Below are 21,912 nucleotides of genomic sequence, written 5' to 3'. Positions count from 1 at the left end.
TGTTGGTAGTTCAACTAGCTGGATTTAGAGCAGAGGCGTATGCGAATACACGTGTGAGCTTGATTTGGTTTCAATACTGTTTCTGGTCTGTCTGTTCTGGAAAACGCAACTTATTAACGTTCCTGAAGTTGAGAAATAAAAAGAAACAAGTACAGATTGGTTTGGTGTTGTCTTATAATGGACAGACTGTCCCTGTAGCATATGTTCAGTACTCAGTTGGTGACATGCAGGAGGACTCGAACGTCCAGGAGGTTCTTCCAATCCACTTATACCGCCCATTCTCCCTGTGATGTACAGCTGAAAATTAAGTAAGCACGAACCGGGATAGTGCTGACGGCCCAGAAGAATGGGGAACGGAGATGGCTGTGAAAATAGCTGTCATTCCCTTCTGCACATGCCTGTTAGATTTAAGAAAATATTGCAATGTTCATTTTATGCTTTATATCAGTAACGTATATAAAAAAAGGCAATTTTCAAAGCCATAATCCCCTAATAAAAGGGCTTTAAAAATTGCAGACCATGTATGCCAGCAAAAAAGCGAAACACCACATATTTTTCTGACAACACTTTGTGGAGATGTTCCTGGATTAGGTTAAGTGGAAGGAGGGGAGGGGCACACAAGAGGCCAACACAGGTAGCTCTTGCATTTTCCCAACTTGTGTGCATTATTTTTTAAAAGTAGCTGCATGTACTTTGGGCAGTTCCCAAAGGGGAAGTCTGCTTATAATGTGTTTGCTTAATAAATTTTTCTCCTTATTTTAATTGCTATTGGCAAGACTGTAGCCATTGACTTATTAATGCACTTCACTTAGAGACTACTTTCTAAGCAAAACATCATATTTTTTTGAAGGCTAAACTACTGTAAATAGCTTCCCTGCCTTGCCATCAACAGCAGATGAATCCAGAGACAAGTGGGTTGTATCATCAACCAGCAGGTGGAGCAAGAGAATACTAAGCTGAGCTCTCTCATGTAGAGGATGGTACGCTCACTGGTAAGCTAGTATTCTCCATCTCCAGCAGGCGAAGGATGGATTTTCTCTTGCTCCTGGTTTCTGCTCTTGTGCAGCGTGGCCTGCAAGACATGACTCATGTTTTTGCTTTGCTGATTTAGTTGAGTGAGGGGACTAGGCTTCTGGATGTCTATTGCACGGTATAGCTGGTGATGCTAGTTCCCTAACCATCCCCGGTGGCCCCATTTAGCATGATCCTGCACTTCTTCCTCACTCTCCACATCTGGATAGGGTGCAGGATGTCATCTCTCTTCTCTCCATTTTTGAATGTGGAGCATGGCGCTGCCTGTACATTCAACAGGGCATGGTCTCAGAATGTGGAGCTCAGCTCTACTTAGCGGTACAGCAGGGCACTGACTCTAGAGGTAGACACTAGCTTCCTTGACTGTTCTCTATAGCTCCAGCTTTAGATATAGAGCGTGACTCTGGCTGGTCAGCATGGTTCCCTCTCTGTATGTTGGACACATCTCCTCCTGTCTGGTGGGCATGGCCCAATCTCTGGAGGCTGAATGGAAAGTGCAGCCCCTGCTAACTGGTTGGTCTGTCTCCATTTCAGGATGGTGAGAACATCCACACCTACTGGTTTGATGCAATGGCACATCGTCATCTCTGGATGTAGAGTGCAGCTCCACCTGCCTTCTCGGCATGGCTCCATCTTTAGATGTAGAGCGCGGCTCCACCTGCCTTCTCGGCACAGCTCCCCATGCCCAATTGCCGCATCTCTATCTCTGGATGTAGAACACCATGTCGAGTGCTTCCAGATACCTGGTTGGCGCAGCTCCATCTCTCGATGTGTGTCGCTGATTTGGTTGCCTGCTTGACACACACCGCCTTTGGATGTCGTGCATTGATTTGTCGCTGGAGACGGTGTTCAGTGACATAGTAGAGCACAGCTCGGTCACTGGCTGTCGAGCATAACTCTGTTTCTGTATTCTGTGAACTGCTCCATTTCTGGGGGCAAGCTCAATCCCTTTCTGGCTGTTAGACATATTTGCTGACTTGTTATGCAAGATTCCTTCCTTGGCTGTTGAAGACGTATCCATGGTGCATCTTCAGCACTAGGAGGGCATACGTGCCTTCGTCCCTGGAGTCTGCTGGGATTTTTGTCTCTGCTCACCCTTTGTGTCTCAAAGATACTTCCTTACCACTTCTGGGTGCTCTGGACACCTAGGTGCAGTTGGCTCGGCCTTGAACTATGTTAGGCTTGTCCTATTGGTCCAATTCTTTGCTTTGGTTAGCACAGGTTTTGCTTTTTGGAGGCTTGCTGCTCATCTTCGACTCTCTTTCAGTGCAGCTGCTGAATATGTCTGGGGTAGTGCACTTTTGATTAGACAATCCATTGTTGTTTCTTGGAAACAGCGGTTCTACTTTGGCCCATCCCTCAAGTCTTGGAGGGTTGGTGGATTGTATGACTTCATATCTTCTTTTATGTACTTTTCTCTGACCCTCCCTACTGAGGACTGCTTTGACACATACTACTATTACTAATTATTTCTATAGCGCTACCAAACGTACGCAGCCTGTACAGAGTCACAAAGAAGAAGAAACATTCCACTTGTCTATGGATTCATTTGCTGCTGATGACGAGGAAAGAAAAACTGTTTCTTACCTGATGATGATGATTTTCTTTCCTTGAATCACAGCAGATGAATCCAGGGTCCTGCCCTTTATGTTCCATTTTATTCCTTTGTGTTCCCCTTTACTTTCTAGAGTTTGGCCCTATGGACTGCTTGGATTTGGCCTGGTTTGGCTGCCTGTAGTGTGGCAGGGTGAGGAGGGCGTTCCTTGCTGACTGGTCTATTTAGTTAATCCTAGTTAATGCTAGTTTACCAGTTAGCGTACCATCCTATGAGACAGAGCTCAATTAGTGTTCTCTATATTCGCCTGCTGGTGGATAGACAGAAGTCATTTGTTTCTAGATTCATCTGCTGTGAATAAAGGAAAGAAAATTATCAGGTAAAAAACATAATTTTTCCTTTAGAGAACAGGTAAAAATCCATGAATAGAACTGCATGCAGACAGTCCTTTTTGGTTTTGATTTTTTTTTTTCAAATACAATTTTGCAAATTGCATCTAATAACAATATAGCAATTAGGGGGTTATTGAAAAATTTGGCAGGATAGTTGATGTTATCTCTTAGGAGCCTTCTGGATAATATTACACTAGGAAGATTATAATGATATTGTTTGCTATCAATTTGATTTTGTTGCAATGTACAGACCACAACCAAAGATGATCTGTGGCCTGGTTGTGTTTAATGTTTCTGCTGATATATAAATAAAGGTTTAAAGAATAAAATACCAGCTACTCTAGTAGGTAATTTGGCCACCATCTATGGCAGAGTTCTAGTCTACTACATTTCAAAACTTTCTCAAGTCAACCAGCCCATGAGCCTCAGTAACAGTGATGGTTAAGATTGTACCACCAAATCTGCCACCTGATTTTTTTTTCTAATCTAATTTTGGATTTAGCACTTGGCTTTTTCACTTGTATCTCAAGGCACATTTCTTTTAGAAACAATAAGTATATCTCTGTCCCTGCTGGTGGGGTTGCAGTCTGTACCCGAGACAAAGAGTGTTAAGTGAGCAGCAGTGGGATTTGAACCCTGGCTTCCCTGCTCTAACCACTAGGCAGTGTGGAAGGGCTGTGGCTCACTGGTAGAGCTGCTGCTTCTGCATCCAGAGGTTGTGGAATCAAATCCCAGTGCTGCTCCATGTGACCCTGAGCAAGTCACTTAATCCTCCCGTGCCCAACGCTTTGAATGGCCAAAGCCACAAAAAGGTGGTATACAAGTCCCCATTCCCTCCATGCTGCTTATTAGGGTAGCTTTCTACCTAGGCCCCTTCTCCTTGTTGAGTACTTTGAGGATACCTCTGTTGAATTTGGGTGATAGGAAGGAGAGAGGTAGATGTGTGTGCCAGTAAGGGTCACACAGACAGTGCTGGTCTGTGGATCCACCCATATTATCATTGCAATGGGGACTCTGCTATAATCAGCATGTCCAGCCAAGGTTAAGAACAAGAGGTTAGAGGCCATAAACTGCTGCTGGTGGTACACCATTGAAAAAAAAACAACAACTGTGAGGAGCATACATTATTTAAGCTCCTGTGTCCAGTAGTGGAAGAAGTAGGGGGACAGATCAGCCCAAACTAATACATGCTGGTTCCAGACCCAGTATTAAAGCCCCACGTCAGGAATTGTCAGTAGTAGAGAAGTCAGAGCTGCCACTGCTTGCAGATCTAAGCCCAGTAGTATTGGTTAAAGCTGAGCCTGTGTTGCTGGTTCAAAATGTAGGTCATTTGGGGAGGAAGCATGTGCCTTACCCTGCTTGTTGAGGCTGGCTCTTATTTATGTATTTAGCAAAGCAACAAAGTCAAGTGGCAGCTTCCTCACGTACTGAGTTTGTTTTCATCAGATCAGCCCTACATTTAGTAAGAGGAGAGGATAGCTCAGAACGGTTTACATGAGTTTATTCAGGTACTCAAGCACTTTTCCCAGCGGGCTCACAATCTAATGTACCTGGGGCAATGTGGGGATTAAGTGACTTACCCAGGGTCACAAGGAGCAGCGTGGATTTGAAACCACAACCCCAGGGTGATGAGTCTGTAGCTTTAATCACTGCGCCATTCTCTTGATTTGACAGCCTCAGCAGGAAAGATTGGCAGCACGTGGTCTTTGTATTTGGCCGAATCCATTCTTTAACCAAAGGGTATTTGCATATGCATCCTAGTGAGGCAGGCAACTCCATAGAAGGTGATGTCACCAGTGAGGATACTGGTTGGTAAATCAGGCAGTCATGAAAGGATAAATGAATGCAAGCGAGATCTTCCAGACAGGATTGTAGGTCACCAACAGAGATTCTGGGGTGATGGCAGCAAAGACTCGTATTGGGACCTAGAAAAGGTAAGGCTTGGTATATATGAAGGGGAGGCAAGATGAAATAAGAATTCAAGAGGCAGAGGAAATGGAGAAATGGGAATAAGGCAGAGGTAGATAGAGGGAAGGATGTGGGGCAATACCTGCCACTGCCTCATAACAAACTCGTTAAACGGATGGTATTATAGGGAAGGGGTAAAACGCGGACCTGACGTCAGAGCCAGAAACTAACTACAAGCGGCACAGACCTGAGATTTTTAAGGACGTGCGGGTTTAGATCTGCGAGGTCCGTCAGGTCCGTGAGGTCTGCGTTTTACCCCTTCCCGGTATTATCTCTTTCTCTCTCTGATTTGTACCCTTCAGTTTGTATTTTGTATTGTTTGTTTGACAGGCTGCATCAGGGTCATGCAGCTATCTCTAGGTGAAATATGGCCACGTCGGGCACTGTTTTATTTCATCTGTTCTGGATAAATATTCTGCTGTTCTCACTGCATAGCGTGTTTTGGTCTGCTATCTATCTGCTCTTCAGGGTGGTCAAGCAGTGGTATAGCCAGACCTAGTAGTTTGGGTGGCCCATGAGTTCACTGGATGGGCCTTTTCACACACACACATGTGACTGGCAATGCCTCTTGCTCTTAATCCCTTCCTGGTGTACCTCAGAAGCGGTCCCAGCGATTTATTCTTGCTACCTGCAAACTTTCATCTGCCACATCCCACCCTCGTTGACATCACTTCCTTATTGGTGGAATGCGGCAGATAGAAGTTGCCAGGCCGCTAGAGTGAATCTCTACAGCTGCCTCCTGAGGTACACCAGGGAGAGGATTCAAAGATGGTGGCAGCTGTTGTGCTGCCAGTGGAGAAGAGGGAGAGAGTGGGTGGATCTGAGTCAAAATGGGTGGGCCTGTGTTCACTTGTAGCTGTGCCACTGCATCTGGGGTTGTTAGGTAAAAAGTGCAGGATGCAATGAAGGGAACATCTGAGATGAGAAATGATTGACAGTAGATAAGTAGTGTCTGTTTATCCCCTCAGTGCACCTACTAAGGCAGGGATGCATATGTTCAGCCCTCGAGTGCTGTAAACAAGCCAGGTTTTCAGGATATCAATAATGAATATGCAGAAGAGAGATATGCATGGATACCACGTCCATTGTTTGCAAATCTCTCTCATGCATATTAAGAACATAAGTATTGCCTCTGCCGGGTCAGACCAGGGGTCCATCGTGCCCAGCAGCCCGCTCCTGTGGCAGCCCTCCAGGTTTGACCTGTAAGTTCCCACCACCTGAATTGTTTATGCCCTAATCCTGAAGTACCCTGTATAGTACCCCTCTATCTATACCCTGTAATCCCTTTCTCCTTCAAGAAGTCATCCAAGCCCTTTTTGAAGCCCATTATTGTCCTCTGTCCTATCATCTCTCCTGGAAGCGCATTCCAGGTGTCCACCACCCTCTGAGTGAAGAAGTACTTCCTAGCATTCGTCTTGAATCTGTGTCCTTTCAGTTTTTCCGAATGCCCTCTTGTTTTTGATGTCCCCGCTAGCCTGAAGAATCTGTCCCTCTCCATGTTCTCTATACCTTTCTTTATTTTTTTTAAAGGTCTCTATCATGTCCCCTCTAAGTCTCCGCTTTTCCAGGGTAAAGAGGCCTAGTTTCTCCAGCCTTTCAGTATATGCAAGGTTTTCCATGCCCTTAATCATTTTTGTTGCTCTTCTCTGGACCCTCTCGAGCATCACCATATCCTTCTTAAGGTGCGGTGACCACCTTAGATATCCTGAAAACCTATGGCCCTTGAGGTCTGAACTCTTGTCTCCCTCTCCTAAGATATTGTGATGCAGAAGATCCTTGACTGGTTTTGCTCAGCAGTTTTGTAATCCCATTTCTTATCCTATTTTGTGTTTTGACTCTTAGAATCCCAGAGACTTTCAACAGTTTCATCCTCCAGCAACAATGAGAGAATCTCCAACTCTGCTTCCCTCAATACAGATGTCTCTGACTCAGAGCACCCCATGAGCCTCATGTCCACCACCTCGTCTGACTTCCCACAGGACGGCCACTGCATCTCAGAGAGCAACGGCGTGGAAGTCGGCATGTCACAACCACCTAATGGCTTCAAGAGCCGAAGGCTGGATCTGCACCTGCAGTTACTTCCCAGTACGGAAGAGACCTTACAGATGGATTACAGGGATACTAACACTGTCAGATCTCCTAAAAGTGGCCAGGCACCCAAGTTGGGGAGTCACCGGAGTTTAAAAGGCTCTAGATCTCTCTCCCCCTTTGCCTCCAAGGTCACTGTAGCCACTCATAAGCTAAGTTACATGGAGCGTGTAGTCCTGGAGCTTGTGGAGACAGAGCGGACGTACGTCCGAGACTTGCGAAGCATTGTAGAGGTGAGTTGTAATCCCTGTATGTTTACTTTTTCTCCTAGTGAAGCTTCTGTGAGAATAGAGCATCTGTTAATCTTTCACAGATCCCCTTATTGCCTTGTCACATGTGAGAAGGAGATGCACAGCTCTGTTGCAAAATGTTTGTTTATTTATTTGAAAAATTTATATTCTGCTTTATCAACATTTCTGGGTGGATTCCAACAAACATGCATAATTTGTAACAAACAAACACATTAAAACAGCAATTACTTAATCAACTTCAAAACAATAAAGAATATATAGGAAATCAGCATTGATATACCTCCCCAAACAAAAATGTTTTCAACAAAATCTTGAAACAGTCAACATCACCAAGCCCTCGCAAGCTGGAGTTAGTAACTCATGGTACACAAAACGCCCTAAAAAGCACTGGCTCCATTTTAAATAGTGAGATTTACATGAACAATTTTAGAACACAACAGAGCATGTTGGTCACTTTAGCTGTTGTCTATGTGAATGTGTCATATATTATTATTGGTGGCTTTTTCCCTCTTATCTGTGTCATTTTGAGTTGTGGATAAGCAGTCGGTTCCTCAACCTGGACTTTGGAATATGTAGTACATGTTTGTAACTTTTCATGGAGGTGGAGCATCTCTCGCTACTGACAATGCCCGCAAGAGGTGACATTTCTCTCAACCAGGCCTCTATCTACCTTACTGAAGCCATTCTGTTGTGTAAGAAGGAAGTGAATGGCGCTCTGACTATAGTGGCTTTGGGGCCTGTGAGAGCAGAAGATTTTTTTTTTTCCCCTGCTCATTTTGCTTCCAGTTTATTCACAGCCACAGCTGAGATCTGGCACTGAGTCTTCATTCACAACTACCTGGAACTTTTGCTCTTTAAATTATATATCTGTTCTCTTTTTCTATCTTCTCTCAGCTCACCCCTATAAAACAAATGTATAGTTATTGCCATACCAGGCTCTTTTCAGAAATTTGCAATTATGGGCCGTAAATTTGGTATGAGGCATTACCGTGGCGTGGTAATAGAACTTCACCCCCACCTGGACTATGAATATTGTTTCTATTGCATTTTGACTCTGGCTTTCATCTAGTGCAGAGGTCTCAAAAGTCCCTCCTTGAGGGCTGCAATCCAGTCGGGTTTTCAGGATTTCCCCAATGAATATGCATGAGATCTATGCGCATGCACTGCTTTCAATGCATATTCATTTGGGAAATCCTGAAAACCCGACTGGATTGTGGCCCTCAAGGAGGCACTTAGAGATCCCTGATCTAGTGGTACAATCAGACTGCTGAACACAGTCCTTGGTTCCTTATCCCATTAGACCAGTCAGGACCTGTTGTTATTTACCCCCCCTATCAGCAGATGGAGGCAGAGACTTGGATTCCAGTGACATCAATATTTATTTAGAGCAACCCGATATACCACCAAATGTACAGAAGCACTGCTAAGCAGTTTATAATTATTAAAAGAAAGAGTTAGAGGGAAGAGAGGGAAATAAAGCAATATATTACAGGAAGTATGTGTGGACTTTGTGCAGGTATAGGTCATAGAAACGGAATCAGCTGAGGTGAAACAGTCAGGTCTTAATTTATGTTTTGCTTGTTTTTGTTGTTTTTTTATTTTAATTTAGAAGGGAGCTCTGAAGGTGCAGTCCAAGGTAGGAGAAGGCTGTGTCCTGTGAAATTTCTAGATGGATTTGTGAGGGGAAAGTAAGGACAGAAGCACAATTTGGGAGGGTATGAAAAGTAAGGCATAAGTAGGTCAGAGAGATTGTCCTCTGCCTCAGATTATCTTTTCAATACAAATATGATGGACTCTTCAATTTTAAGATGTGCTGACATAGGAAACCAGTGCTCAGAAATAAGTCAAGGGGTGACATGATCAAAACATTATGTGTTAATCAACAGTTTGACAGAGGTAGATTGAACGAGTCGGTGCAGCCAGGAACATTCTAATATTTTTCTGCCTCCAGCAGATGATGTAGGTAGATTGATGTAGCAGTTCCTGTTTTGTTTTGTTTTTGGGGGGGGGTTGGCTTTTTGCCAGACTCCCCAAGCCTATGGTTACTGCCCTTGGCTCTGTGGCTGAAGTTTTTCTAGGATTTGAATCATTGACTGCTTGGTTGAGATAAAGGAGAGCTGTTAGTTCCTCCTCTGCAACTCAGGGCCTCTTTGTCCTGGGCTGTATTAGGGCCCCATGGATCCATATAGCAGGAGAGGTTCTACCCTCTCCCCCGGAGCTCGACAGCTTAAACAAAAAGGAACAGATGGCCAGAATGGTCAGCTGGGGCACATCATTCTTATCCAGCTTGCTTAAGCAGGTGGCAGACTTGTTGTAGTTGGACCTAGAACAGCTGTTTCTCTCTCTTTTCAGGGCTGGAGGAGGGCTGCATGTCTGCAGGTGCATTGATGTTTAGAGATTGTGTGCTCTAATGGAGCCTGTGAGCCCTGTTGCTCAAGCATGGTGCCATCCCTTTTGCCCCATATGTAATGGAGTTGGTTACACATTACCCAGAAAAACTGCAGGAAGCATCCAGGGTGGAGAATGAAACGGGGACAGGTTCCCGCGGGAATGGGAAAAATTGCAGCTAGTTTACTATGGGAATGGGAGCAAGACCTTTTACCACCCTACAGGAGCAGTAAAAAGCCAAGCAGTCCGCTCTTGCAGCGGCCCCTAGGTCAAAGACCAGTGCCCTAACTGAGACCAGCCCTACCTGCATATGTTCCGGTTCAGCAGGAACTTGTCTAACCTTGTCTTGAATCCCTGGAGGGTGTTTCCCCCTATAACAGCCTCCGGAAGAGTGTTCCAGTTTTCCACCACTCTCCGGGTAAAGAAGAACTTCCTTATGTTTGTACGGAGTCTTTCCCCTTTTAACTTTAGAGAGTGACCACTCATTCTCTCTACCTTGGAGAGGGTGAACAACCTGTCTTTATCTACTAAGTCTATTCCCTTCATTATCTTGAATGTTTCTATCATGTCCCCTCTCTGTCTCCTCTTTTCAAGGGAGATGAGGCCCAGTTTCTCTAATCTTTCGCTGTACGGCAGCTCCTCAAACCCCTTAACCGTCTTAGTCAATCTTCTCTGGACCCTTTCGAGTAGTACCGTGTCCTTCTTCATGTACAGCGACCAGTGCTGGACGCAGTATTCCAGGTGGGGGCGTACCATGGCCCAGTACAGCGGCATGATAACCTTCTCCGATCTGTTCATGATCCCCTTCTTAATCATTCCTAACAGTGCAGTAGATGGTATATTGATATACATTTATACAGGTGCATCTTTAAAGTAAAAATAAAAAATTGACAAGTTTTTTTTTAAGACCTATGAATGAAAAAGTCATTAAAGGTAGCTGTTAAAAAAGGTCACAAGAAATTTCTAAATGGCCATATATATTGACTGCAGAAATCATTTTCCTCTTATTTTAAGTTGCTTAAGGGCATCTTTTTACAATTTTGCTGTTGCAGATGGGTGTCTGACCTGTGATTACAATTCTTTTTTTATTTTATTTTATTTTTTTTATTGAGTTGTTGACATTCCAGTTTCCTGTCAGTCAAGAAAGTGGGGTAAAAACCCAAGCCTAGGATTCTGTATAAAGACCCAAAATACTGGGAACATCCCATGTGAGCATATGAAAACACACATTTCACCATAGTGATCTGCCCAATGTACAAAGCTGTGCTGTCCTAAGGAAGCAGAGGGTACAAAGCATGTGCTTGGCCTACTGTTTTGCTTGTGGTATGTCCTGAATAAAAAGGCCGGGGGTGAGGGGGTTCCTGCTTATCCTATCCTGAGCTGGTTAGTCTACACTAGTAGGTTTCAATGATTGGATTTATTATTTTTAATTGGGGGAGCCAGGTACTAGAAATTACCTTTATGAAAATTTTGAAGCACTGTTTGATTCATTATTCAAAAATAGGATTTTAAAACTGGTGCTTGGCTAAAAAATGCTTTTTGAAAAAACAAAACCTGCTTGAGCTTTCCTAGACATAAATGTATTCGTCATTCTTTGTACCTGCTGTTGAAGTATGATGTCACATTATACCTGTAGGGGGTACTCATAGGTTACAAATAGTGTATTTCTAACCCTATTTCCTTTTGTCTCCCGTCTGTGTGTCTCATTTATCCCTTTTTAATATGCCAATTATTAGTTGATGTTTTTATGTAATCGTTTTCTTTTTGTAAGTATTAATGGTATTGTTAATGGCATTTTTATTATGTTCATGCTCTTTTTTTATATATTGTAAACTTGCTTAGAAATTAGATAAGCGATTAAATCAAATTTTAATGAAACCTTGAAAAGAAAACTATAGAGACCAATAAGCACTAAACCTAAAAACTCTTCTCTGTTCTTAAGTCTTACGGTATAACTCATTCAAAAATTACCATAAAGTGCTAGAAGGAAAAAGCCTCAGAACCCCACTCTTAATTATCTAAAATTGTCAATTGGCTTAAAGTGCAGTTACTTCAAAGGCAGAGAACAAACTTTCCATGTGCCTGGCAAGCAAAAGTAAGTCTGATCTGTGCTCAAGGTGCAGCAAAACTTCAAAACAAAAATATGGTCCCACCCAGACAGTGGCCAGTGTTTCGCTGCAGTGCTGCATCAGGGAATCAATCGTATGACCAAGCTCTCTTATCTGTATAGCAGCACTATCTTTCTTCGGGGCTCATAGGTTCCCCAGCACTGATGCAGAGTCCTTGGTTACCTGTGGAATTTTGGATTTCATATAAGGTGGCGTTAGTGATATTCAAGATTCAGTGGCTCTCTCTGCTGCAGCCACTCTTGGAAATTCATATTCTACACTCTTGTCAATAGGATGAATTCATTTTGTATGAATGAGGGCTGTTTCCTGTTTTGGGCCTACCCTGTGGAATGCTCTTTCTCATTGTTTGAAGGGTATAAGTGATCTTTGTGACTTTAACGGCAGTTGGAACTCAAGCACAGTACAGGGTAAAGCTTTGGATTCTTGCCCAGAAATAGCTAAGAAGAAAAAATTAAAAAATTTAAATTGAATCAGGTTGGGCAGACTGGATGGACCATTCGGGTCTTTATCTGCCATCATCTACTATGTTACTATGTAATTGCCATTTCAAGACTCACTTGTTTCAAGTACTTGTTGATGAGTAAAGTGTTAGGGTTCTTGTTAAGTGTTGCAGCTAAGCACTGCCTGTGTGAAGGCTCTTTGTTGTTATAACTGCTGTGGTTTTATTGTATTTGTTATGGGTGTGTGTTTGATTTATTTGTGCCCTTGAAACGGTGTGATTTGACGAGCAGTAAGCATTGTAGCTAAATAAATAAATATGCAGAGACATCTGCTTGCTGAGCTAATGGTGCTAGTGAAGTTTGCTCATTGCCTTTTGGTTGACACCTACCTTTTTAAAAATGTTTGCATGCCTCCTCTTGTCTGCATGGTTTCACGCTGAGTTATGAGAAGAATCGGATAATAACTAGAATAGCTCTAGACAAAAGAGATCTGGAATTAGACCAAGAAGGAGGAAATGGAGCGCAGAGGAGTCCAAAGGATCATCAAATGCAGTCGGTGATTCAAGTGCACGATCTCGGCAGCTGTGCTCCGGGAGTGGCGTTTGCTGTCTTATGATGACTTGCATTATGTAATGTGCAAGTCATGGCAGAAGGACCTGATCAGATGTTTTGCTCTGTGTATGACAGGATTACCTGGGAAAGATTATAGACACGGCCCAGGAGCTCCCTATGGGGCCGGAGCAGGTCAGCGCACTCTTTGGGAACATTGAAGACATTTACGAGCTGAACAGGTAAGCCCTGAATTCTCCTAATAGTGTTTGTCGTAGTTAGTTTTAAAGAGCCTCAGGTTTTCCACACCACTAGTACAAAAGTTTCTTCATGCCGCAGAAATCTGCCCTTCACCATTTGCACACTTTTCTACTCTTCTGTCCACATAGCTGCTCACCTACTGCTTCATGGCATGTTGCTCTGCCACCTACCAAACTCCCCATCTGTGTAAGGTCCTACCTCCTAGCCACCTACCCATTGCCCCATGTTGCCACCTACCATTGGCTCTTGCCTCTTTTCAGCCACCCACTGTCCCATGTCACTGTCGGCACGTGGCTCACGTCTCCTGCCTCCTTCCAGCCACCTGTCTACTGTCTCATGTCACTTTGTCTGCACTCCCACCTCTCTCCACCTGCCCATCATCCTGTGTCACTGTCTGCCAATGGATGCCTCCCCTTACTGACTTGGTTCCTGTTCCACTGTTTTCTCCCTCACCTGCACCTTCCCCCAATTCCAAGCTTGTCCGTGCATCGCACAACCAATGGTGTTACAAAATAAAGGCAAGAGAGAAAATCGCCTACAGCGGAGGCTCAGAATTTGCAAACTTACCTCCTGCATATGCATTGTAGGTGTTCTGAAACCCGAGGACAGGTTTGGAAGCTCTGAGGTCAGCATTGTGTCACATGGATGCCCCTGGGCAGAGCAGGGATATTCAAATAGAGCCATGATGGATCTTTCCTTGGTATTGAGAACTAAATTTGGCATACAGAGTTTTCTTGTAGAACTCATTGCTATAGGACAGTGCTTCTTAACCCAATGAATATACATGAAATATATTTACATGGACTGCCTCCATTGTATGCAGAACTATTTCATGCACATTCATTGTGAATATCCTGAAAATCTGACGGATTGGGTGTGTCCTGAGGACAGGATTGAGAACCTCTACTAGAGGATATTGTGAAGTTAAATTGTATAACAGGGTTAAGAGGGATTAGACAAATTTATTAGACTATTCAGTTACAGATTATTTAAGCTAACGGGGGCATCGCCTGAGTTTAGGACATCTAAGACATGACTGCTGGAAAATGAAGGTGCCCACAATCCCAGGTGGGCACCTTTCTTTTAAACACCCTCTTCTTGCCCTTGTTGGAAGCCAGATGTTGGTGTGACCTAGCTTGGCAGTGCTTATGCCAGGGGTTCCCAAACCTAGGGTTACCATATGACTCCAGAAAAAAAAGGACGGCTTGAGCGATCCGGGGTTTACTTCCATTGCTTTCAGTGGAAGCAAACCCCAGATGTCTCAATCCGCCCTTCTTTTTCTGGAACCATATGGTAACCCTACCCATACCTATCCTAGGGGGAACCCCAGCCAGTCAGGTTTTCAGCATATCCACAATGAATATTCAGGAGAGATTTGCATACCAAGGAGGCAATGTATGTAAATCGATCTTCTGATTATTAATTGTGACTGACTGGGGTTCCCCCAGGATAGGTTTGGGCTTATTCTCTTGTGTCACACTGTTCCTTACACCATGTGAGGTGGTTACTAACCTTTTCAGTCCTGCCTCTCTATTGCAACAGCCAAAGCAGCACTGAAGGAAGGGAAACCTTGCAACCCCCTACCTATTGCCATGTCCAACCTTGTATTCAGAGATGGTGAGGCCTGTGTGTGTGGCAGCACTTTAGTTCTGGAGACTGCCTGCATTTGAGTCTTTCTAAATTGTTCCTCTCTTTGTTTTTAAATATACCTCTCTACCCCAGCTCTGGGATTGTTCCCTTGTCAGAGGTTGGTATTGGCTCGTGCTGGTCAAACTTCACCTGGCTTTACATGCTTGATATTTTCATCTCTCTTGAAGTGTCTGCTTGTGTGGCCTAACTGAGGAGATTTTGTGCCTTGCAATGATAAATTTTTTTTTCTTCTTCTGAGCTAATGATTTGAGCTACAAATCCTTCAAGTATAGTCACACTGCATGCTTAAGTGGGCACGATGAATTGCAGTGGTTATTGTGACACAAACATTTTGTGTATATCTAGTCGAGAGGAGCTTGGGGAAGAGCAGTCTGGCTTTTAACAACTTATTTCTATCGCTTAGTGAACTCCTGCAGGATCTGGACAGCTGTCACAACCACCCTGTTGCAGTCGCAAATTGCTTTGTGGAAAAGGTACGGCAAAATGCAAACATTGTACATTTTACTTAGGGCTCCTTTTACTAAGCTGCAATGAGCTGGCGTTAGTTCTAGCCACGTAGCGCGGGTTTAGCACGCGCTAAAAACACTATTGCAGCTTAGTAAAAGGAGCCCTTAGTTCCAGGATAGTAACTGTGCTCCCCTGGCACTAGGTCACTACAGAGAGCACGCCCGAACCTCTGATGTCTGCTCTATACACGTTGCTCACATTATTGGAGCAGACATTGCTGCACAGCACATACCTGTGAGTGGTGGCAGTTGCTAATGTTATTGATAGTTTTATACAGTAAATGTAGTAGACGGGACACCGGATTGTGAACTGTGCAGTAGAGAATGGCACGGTGACAAATTTTCCCCCGTCCCTGCAGGAACTCATTTTCCCATCCTGTCCCCACGAGTTCTTTTCCTGTCCTTGTCCCATTCTTGTAAGCTCTGCCTTAACTGCACAAGCCTCAAACACTTACGATGTGTTTGAAGCTTGTGCAGATGAAGGCAGAGTTTGCAGGAATGGGGCGGGGACAGGAAAATGAGTTCCCGCGGGGAAAAATTTGTCCCCGTGTCATTCTCTACTGTGCAGCCCTGCTTCTTCCACCCTCCCACCCCTCGTCACTAAACTTTCACTGTGCTCAGACAGTGAAATGTTTAAGGCACTTTATGGCACAATATAATTAATGGGACCTTTTATTCAGCCATGGTAGCCAACGTATTTGGTCAACTGTAATATTATAATTAAAATACTTATGTTTAATGCTGCTGAACAAACCTATAATGTGGTCACCACCAGCCATTCTCCATGAGGCACTGATATTGAGGCATTGATATTCAGCCACTATACCCCTCTTTTACAAAGGTATGCTAACTGATTAGCGCGCGTTAACGCGTCCATAAACTAACAAGCACGCGTTAGCATTTAGTGCGTACTAAATCGATTAGCATACCTTAGTAAAAGAAGGCCTATACAGTGGAACCTTGGTTTACGAGCATAATTCGTTCCAGAAGCATGCTCGTAAATCAAGTTACTCGTATATCATAGCGAGTTTCCCCATAGGAATGAATGGAAACTCGCTTTGATTCATTCTACCTCCTTCCCCCCCCACCCCCCGAGGCTTCCGGTGCTGCTCCCCGCTCTAACCGGCATCACACCCCCCGAATCAGCATCACAACCCCCCCCCCCACGAACGCCCCCCTGCGAGAACCGCATCGCACCCCCGTGCTGGAAGCGGCATCCGCCCGCCTTCCCTTCCAAACATGCTCCTTACCCCATCTGCTGCTTGTGCGAGTGAAAGCTCTCGCCTCTTACCTGGGCTGGGCCTTGAGCATGCGCAGATGCTCAAGGCCCAGCCCAGGCAAGAGGCAGGAGCTTTCTTTCACTCGCACAAGCAGCAGATGGGGGTAAGGAGCATGTTTGGGAGGGAGGGAGGGCAGATGCCGCTTTCAGCACGGGGGTGTGATGTGGTTTTTGCGGGGGGGGGGTTGTGATGCCGGTTCGGGGGGTGCAATGCCGGTTAGAGCAGGGGGAGGTGTTCGTGTATTGGAACATGCTGTTTTTGCGAGATAAAAGTTTGCTAAGTGTTTTGCTCGCCTTGCAAAACACTCGCAAACCAAGGTTCCACTGTATTGGTTTGCTGATTATCTGTACAGTGGGTGATTTTTGCCAATAAATAAATAGCTGATGGCTTCCACCCCAACTTTGCTTTAATTATTTAGAAAATAACAAACCAATCAGAGTGATTTTCAGCCAGTGCTATTCCTTCAGGATTTTATAAAGTTGAGTACAAAATTGTGTGCACCAGTTAGAGTAATGCCTGTTACTTAAGGCTGCCAATTGCACCCATATTCGCATGGCAGGGGGATTTACTCCATTGCAAGCAGGGATATGTGGTTCTGATTTCCCCATTGCATTCCCTAAGAGAAGCAAGACTACAAGAAGTACGCTACCTCTTTTTATTTGTTTTTGTTTTAATTAAAAATGATGATTTGGAGACAGTACAGTAATAAATTCACAACAAGATTGAATTAATACTTGTGACTTCATGTGTTGTGGAGAGGGATAAGAGTAGAAAAGTTATTCTTGTGCTGAGAATTGAGCTGCTAATTGAAAATTTACAAGAAATAATTTAAAGTTGATAAAAGGTATTTTTTGACGATCCCGAGATTTATTTTTTTTTCTTCTTTTGCACGTTTTTTTTGTTTTTTTTTACTGATCAGTGGTGTGTGGTCAGGGCCTTGAGGGGATTCGCTCCACCCCTAAAGGCTCTGAGGGTATTGCTCTGAATTTTATTGGTTAAGAAGGCAACAGGCAGATGCTGCTCAGCCAATCAAATTCAGATCAGTACTGTCAGAGCCTTCAGGGGGGTTTGGAGAATCCCTAGCCAAAGAGCCCTGCTTTTTTGTTTGTTTGTTTACTTTTTGTTTGATGTAGTTTGGTTGAGCAGGCTGCTCAAACTGAGTCAAACAGAAAGTAAACAATCAAGACTGTAGAGCTGGTAATTCATTGAATCCCCTGAAAGCCCTCACTGCACACCACTGTGTCTGACCAATGAGTACAGCTAAGCTGAAAATTATAAGACTGCCCTGATTGCATATTCTAATTTGTATTTTTGACCAAGGTCTTTCTCCACATTTTTTCTTTTAATTTAGCATTAAATCTCAGTATCCATAATACTCTGTGTGATAGATACTTTTCTTGAGATTTTTTTTGTTCTTTCTACTAACCTTGATAATTAAGAACATAAGAACATAAGCGTTGCCTCTGCCGGGTCAGACCAGGGGTCCATCGTGCCCGGCAGTCCGCTCCCGCGGCGGCCCCCCAGGTCCATGACCTGAAAGTGTTCCCTACCTAACTTAAAATACCCATACCCTGTTCACTCAATGTCCTGTAAGGTAAATCTCTATCTGTACCCTGTTATCCCTTTCGCTTCCAGGAAGTCATCCAGTCCCTTTTTGAACCCCAGAATTGTACTCTGTCCTATCACCTCTCCGGGAAGCGCGTTCCAGGTGTCCACCACCCTCTGAGTGAAGAAGAACCTCCTTGCATTTGTTATGAATCTGTCTCCTCTCAGTTTTTCTGAATGACCTCTTGTTTTAGTTGTCCCTGCTAGTCTAAAAAATCTGTCCCTCTCCACCTTCTCTATGCCTTTCATGATTTTATAGGTTTCTATCATGTCCCCTCTCAGTCTCCGCTTCTCCAGGGTAAAGAGCCCCAGCCTGTCCAACCGTTCGGCATATGAAAGGTTCTCCATACCCTTTATCATCCTCGTTGCCCTCCTCTGGACCCTCTCGAGTATTGCCATGTCCTTCTTGAGGTATGGTGACCAGTATTGGACGCAGTATTCCAGATGTGGGCGCACCATTGCTCGATACAGTGGCAGGATAACTTCTTTTGTTCTGGTAGTGATACCTTTTTTGATAATGCCCAGCATTCTGTTCGCTTTTTTTGAGGCCGCTGCACATTGCGCCGCCTGCTTCATTGTGTTATCCACCAATACCCCCAGATCTTTTTCTTGGCTTCCTTCCCCGAGTACCCTCCCTCCCATCGTATAGCTGTACATGTAGTTCCCCTTCCCTATGTGCAAGACCTTACATTTCTCCACATTGAAGCTCATCTGCCATTTTTTTGCCCACTCACTCAGTTTGTTCAGGTCGCTCTGCAGTTCTTTGCATTCTTCAACCGTTCCGGCCCTGCTGGAGAGTTTTGTGTCATCCGCGAATTTGATAACTTCGCACTTTGTCCCCGTTTCTAGATCATTAATAAATATATTGAACAGCAATGGTCCCAGCACTGACCCTTGCGGAACACCACTTGTGACCCCTATCCAGTCAGAGTAGTGCCCCTTTACTCCTACCCTCTGTTTCCTGTCCGCCAGCCAATTTTTGATCCATCTGTACACGTTTCCTTCCACCCCGTGACTCCACAGCTTCTTCAGTAAGCGTTCATGGGGCACCTTGTCAAAGGCTTTTTGGAAATCCAGATATATAATGTCTACTGGGTCACCTTGGTCCAATTGCTTACTTATCCCCTCAAAGAAATGCAGTAGATTTGTCTGGCATGATCGGCCTTTACAGAAACCATGCTGACTCGATCTCATCAGATTATTTTTTTCTATATGCTCGTTGATACCTTCCCTGATCATTGATTCGACCATCTTCCCCGGAACAGAGGTTAAACTCACCGGTCTGTAGTTTCCCGGGTCGCCTCTCGATCCTTTTTTGAAGATCGGTGTAACATTCGCTATCCTCCAGTCCTCCGGGATTACCCCTGTTCTCAAGGACAGGTTGCAAATATGCTGCAGTAATTCTGCTGTTTCGTCTCTAAGCTCTTTTAGTATTCTCGGGTGGATCCCGTCTGGGCCCGGAGCTTTGTCCGTTCTTAATCTATCTATCTGCCTGAGAACGTCTTCGAGGCTTACCTCCATGCATGATAGTTTCCCCTCCTGATCTCCCCTGAAGATTTTTTCCGGTTCTGGCACACTGGATGTGTCCTCTATTGTAAAGACCGACGAGAAGAACTTGTTTAGCCTACCAGCCACCTCTTTTTCCTCTTTCACCACTCCCTTCCGGTCACCCTCTGTTGATTATTCTGTTGATTATTTTATCAGGAAATTTCTGTAGTATCGCACACCGAAATGGTTGTGTGTATGTGTAAGTACATAGGTTGGAAACTAAAACTGTAAATGAACCCCCCCCCCAATCCCTGACCAAGAAAGCTTTCCCCCCACCCCACCCCAGCTGGCTGTCCTTCCCCCATCCCACCTGTAGGCTCTTTCCTGATTTACCTTAGGAAGGCCTGGTGGTTTACTGGCATCTCTGAGGACAGGAATGAATCCCACTTATTCCTGCTCTGTGCCACTGCTCCATCACAGTGGCTGCCTAGACTTCCCATGTCAGCCTTGTGAGACTGCCATTGGAAAGTCCTGGCAGCCATTGAGCAATTGGAGCTAGCAAAGGCAGGAAACTCGCTGCTGTCTGTGGTTCCAATCTCAAAATGGCTATCGGGACCTCCAACAGCAGCTACAAGAGGGATTTGTTCCTGCCCCCGAGGACACCACTAAATCACCAGGCCATCTTAAGGTAAGCCCAGGGAAGGCATAGGGATGGGATGGGCGCACAGAAAGGAGAGAGTTTTGGGTTATAACCGAAAATGCATATGTATTTACACTGAAACCTGATCCAGTTTTGGTGCTGAATCCAAAACCAAAATTTGGTCGTCCCTTAACTGGGGTCACCATATGAGCCTATTTTATAAGGGCCATATTTGCCTGAAATGCCTCTTTGGACTTGTTACACAGGCATCTCTGTACATTTCAGCACACTTCTGCTGTGCACTAGTATTATGGCTTACGCCCTATATATAGCTTTAGAACGGATAGTTCCTACTCCTTGGAGCTTAGAGTCTAGTTGAGACAGGCAGACAAAACACACACAGAACAACAAATAAGAAATGTAAATTAAAAGAAGACAAAGAACAGTGTAGCCCAGGATATCTGCTAGCTGTACAGTGTTTGTTCACCTGCAGAATGTCAGTATTGAAAATTTTTTTCCCCAGTCTTCCCTGTCCTAAACTAGGCTTGTTTTTTTTGTTTTTTTTCTCTCCCTCTCTGCACATGCTAACACACTGTTGAAGCCTTTTTCTTTATTTGCAGAGCCAAGATTTTGATGTTTACACACAGTACTGCACCAATTACCCGAAGTAAGTGCCAATGAATAAATACAGAAAACTCTGGGAGCATAAAAAGGGACCGTGGACTGGAAGTAGGCATGAAGGAGTCGCTTCTAACCTGTCTCAACAGGAGCGAGATTGAGAGAGAGGTGATGAGGTGGGAGGCTCCTAAAGAGGGTGTGTGTGTGTGTGTGCTGTCTAGTGTTAATAAAGCTGTGGAAAAGATTACTGGCTGGCTTTTTGGGTGAATTTTCATTTTGGGTATTTTCCAGTAAGGAGAGGCAATGCAGTGGAAAGTAGAACTCAGATTATGAATCAGATTCTGTTTCATAGGCTGAAAAAGGGGACGGGATAGATGTGTGATCAGGATCATATATGCAGAAGTGAATGATAGAGGATCCTGACTGCTTCCCCCCCCTTCCCGTCTCCATACCCTTCTTCAGCTTTCCTATGGCATATAATACATTGCTATGGCATATAATAAATTGCTGCTCAGTTTTTTATGGGCCTCGTTCCAGTAATAACTGCCACCTGAGAAAATTTGAGCATAGAAAGGCACAAACAGGGTGTGAGAGAAGAAGTTTGGCTAATCACCAGGAGCTAGATGCACTAACGTCAACGATTGTCTAACAGTCGTCGCTAAACCAGTTTTAACTGGTCTAGCAACGATCGCATTTGTCAACCCAATGCAGAAAATGGCTCAAACTGTATGGTTTTCTGCACAGTCGCTCTTTCTCCAATCCAACTATGCAAATAAGGTCATTAATATTGAAATGCCATGTAAACTATAAGAGCGATTGTTGCTCTAACATGGTTTCTTGATGCACAAAAAAAAGAGATCACTTTTAGTGATCTGAAAAAAGCGACTGGTCAAGACCAGTCACTTACCTGTCCCACCGATACTAAAATATTTATAACATGCCAAACCTTTTTTTTTTTATATATATATGGGCACAGATGTTGTGTGTGTGTTATAATATCTGCCCTATTAAAAAAAGAACCCACCAACGAGGTACCACCAACAAGGCCCCTCCTGACAAACCAGCATCGGGG

The 21,912-nt window shown here is 44.3% G+C and overlaps 1 protein-coding gene across 8 annotated transcripts in view; it reads left to right on the top strand.

Moving 5' to 3' along the window:
• Positions 1 to 21,912, top strand: part of PLEKHG3 (pleckstrin homology and RhoGEF domain containing G3) — a 188,920-nt gene that overhangs the window by 127,491 nt on the left and 39,517 nt on the right. For all 8 annotated transcript variants that reach the window (XM_033952108.1, XM_033952109.1, XM_033952110.1 and 5 more), the window contains 4 exons: positions 6,790 to 7,268; positions 12,931 to 13,034; positions 15,107 to 15,176; positions 20,843 to 20,889. In XM_033952108.1, coding sequence (XP_033807999.1) covers positions 6,888 to 7,268; positions 12,931 to 13,034; positions 15,107 to 15,176; positions 20,843 to 20,889 — 602 coding nt within the window. In that variant the 5' untranslated portion in view covers positions 6,790 to 6,887. The remainder of the gene's footprint in view (positions 1 to 6,789; positions 7,269 to 12,930; positions 13,035 to 15,106; positions 15,177 to 20,842; positions 20,890 to 21,912) is intronic.

The sequence above is a fragment of the Geotrypetes seraphini genome, chromosome 7 (assembly GCF_902459505.1).
Source record: "Geotrypetes seraphini chromosome 7, aGeoSer1.1, whole genome shotgun sequence".
In the NCBI taxonomy this organism is placed as follows: Eukaryota; Metazoa; Chordata; class Amphibia; order Gymnophiona; family Dermophiidae; genus Geotrypetes; species Geotrypetes seraphini.
The sequence above is the reverse complement of the archived record's forward strand: the minus strand, read 5'-3'. Positions and strand labels throughout refer to the sequence as shown.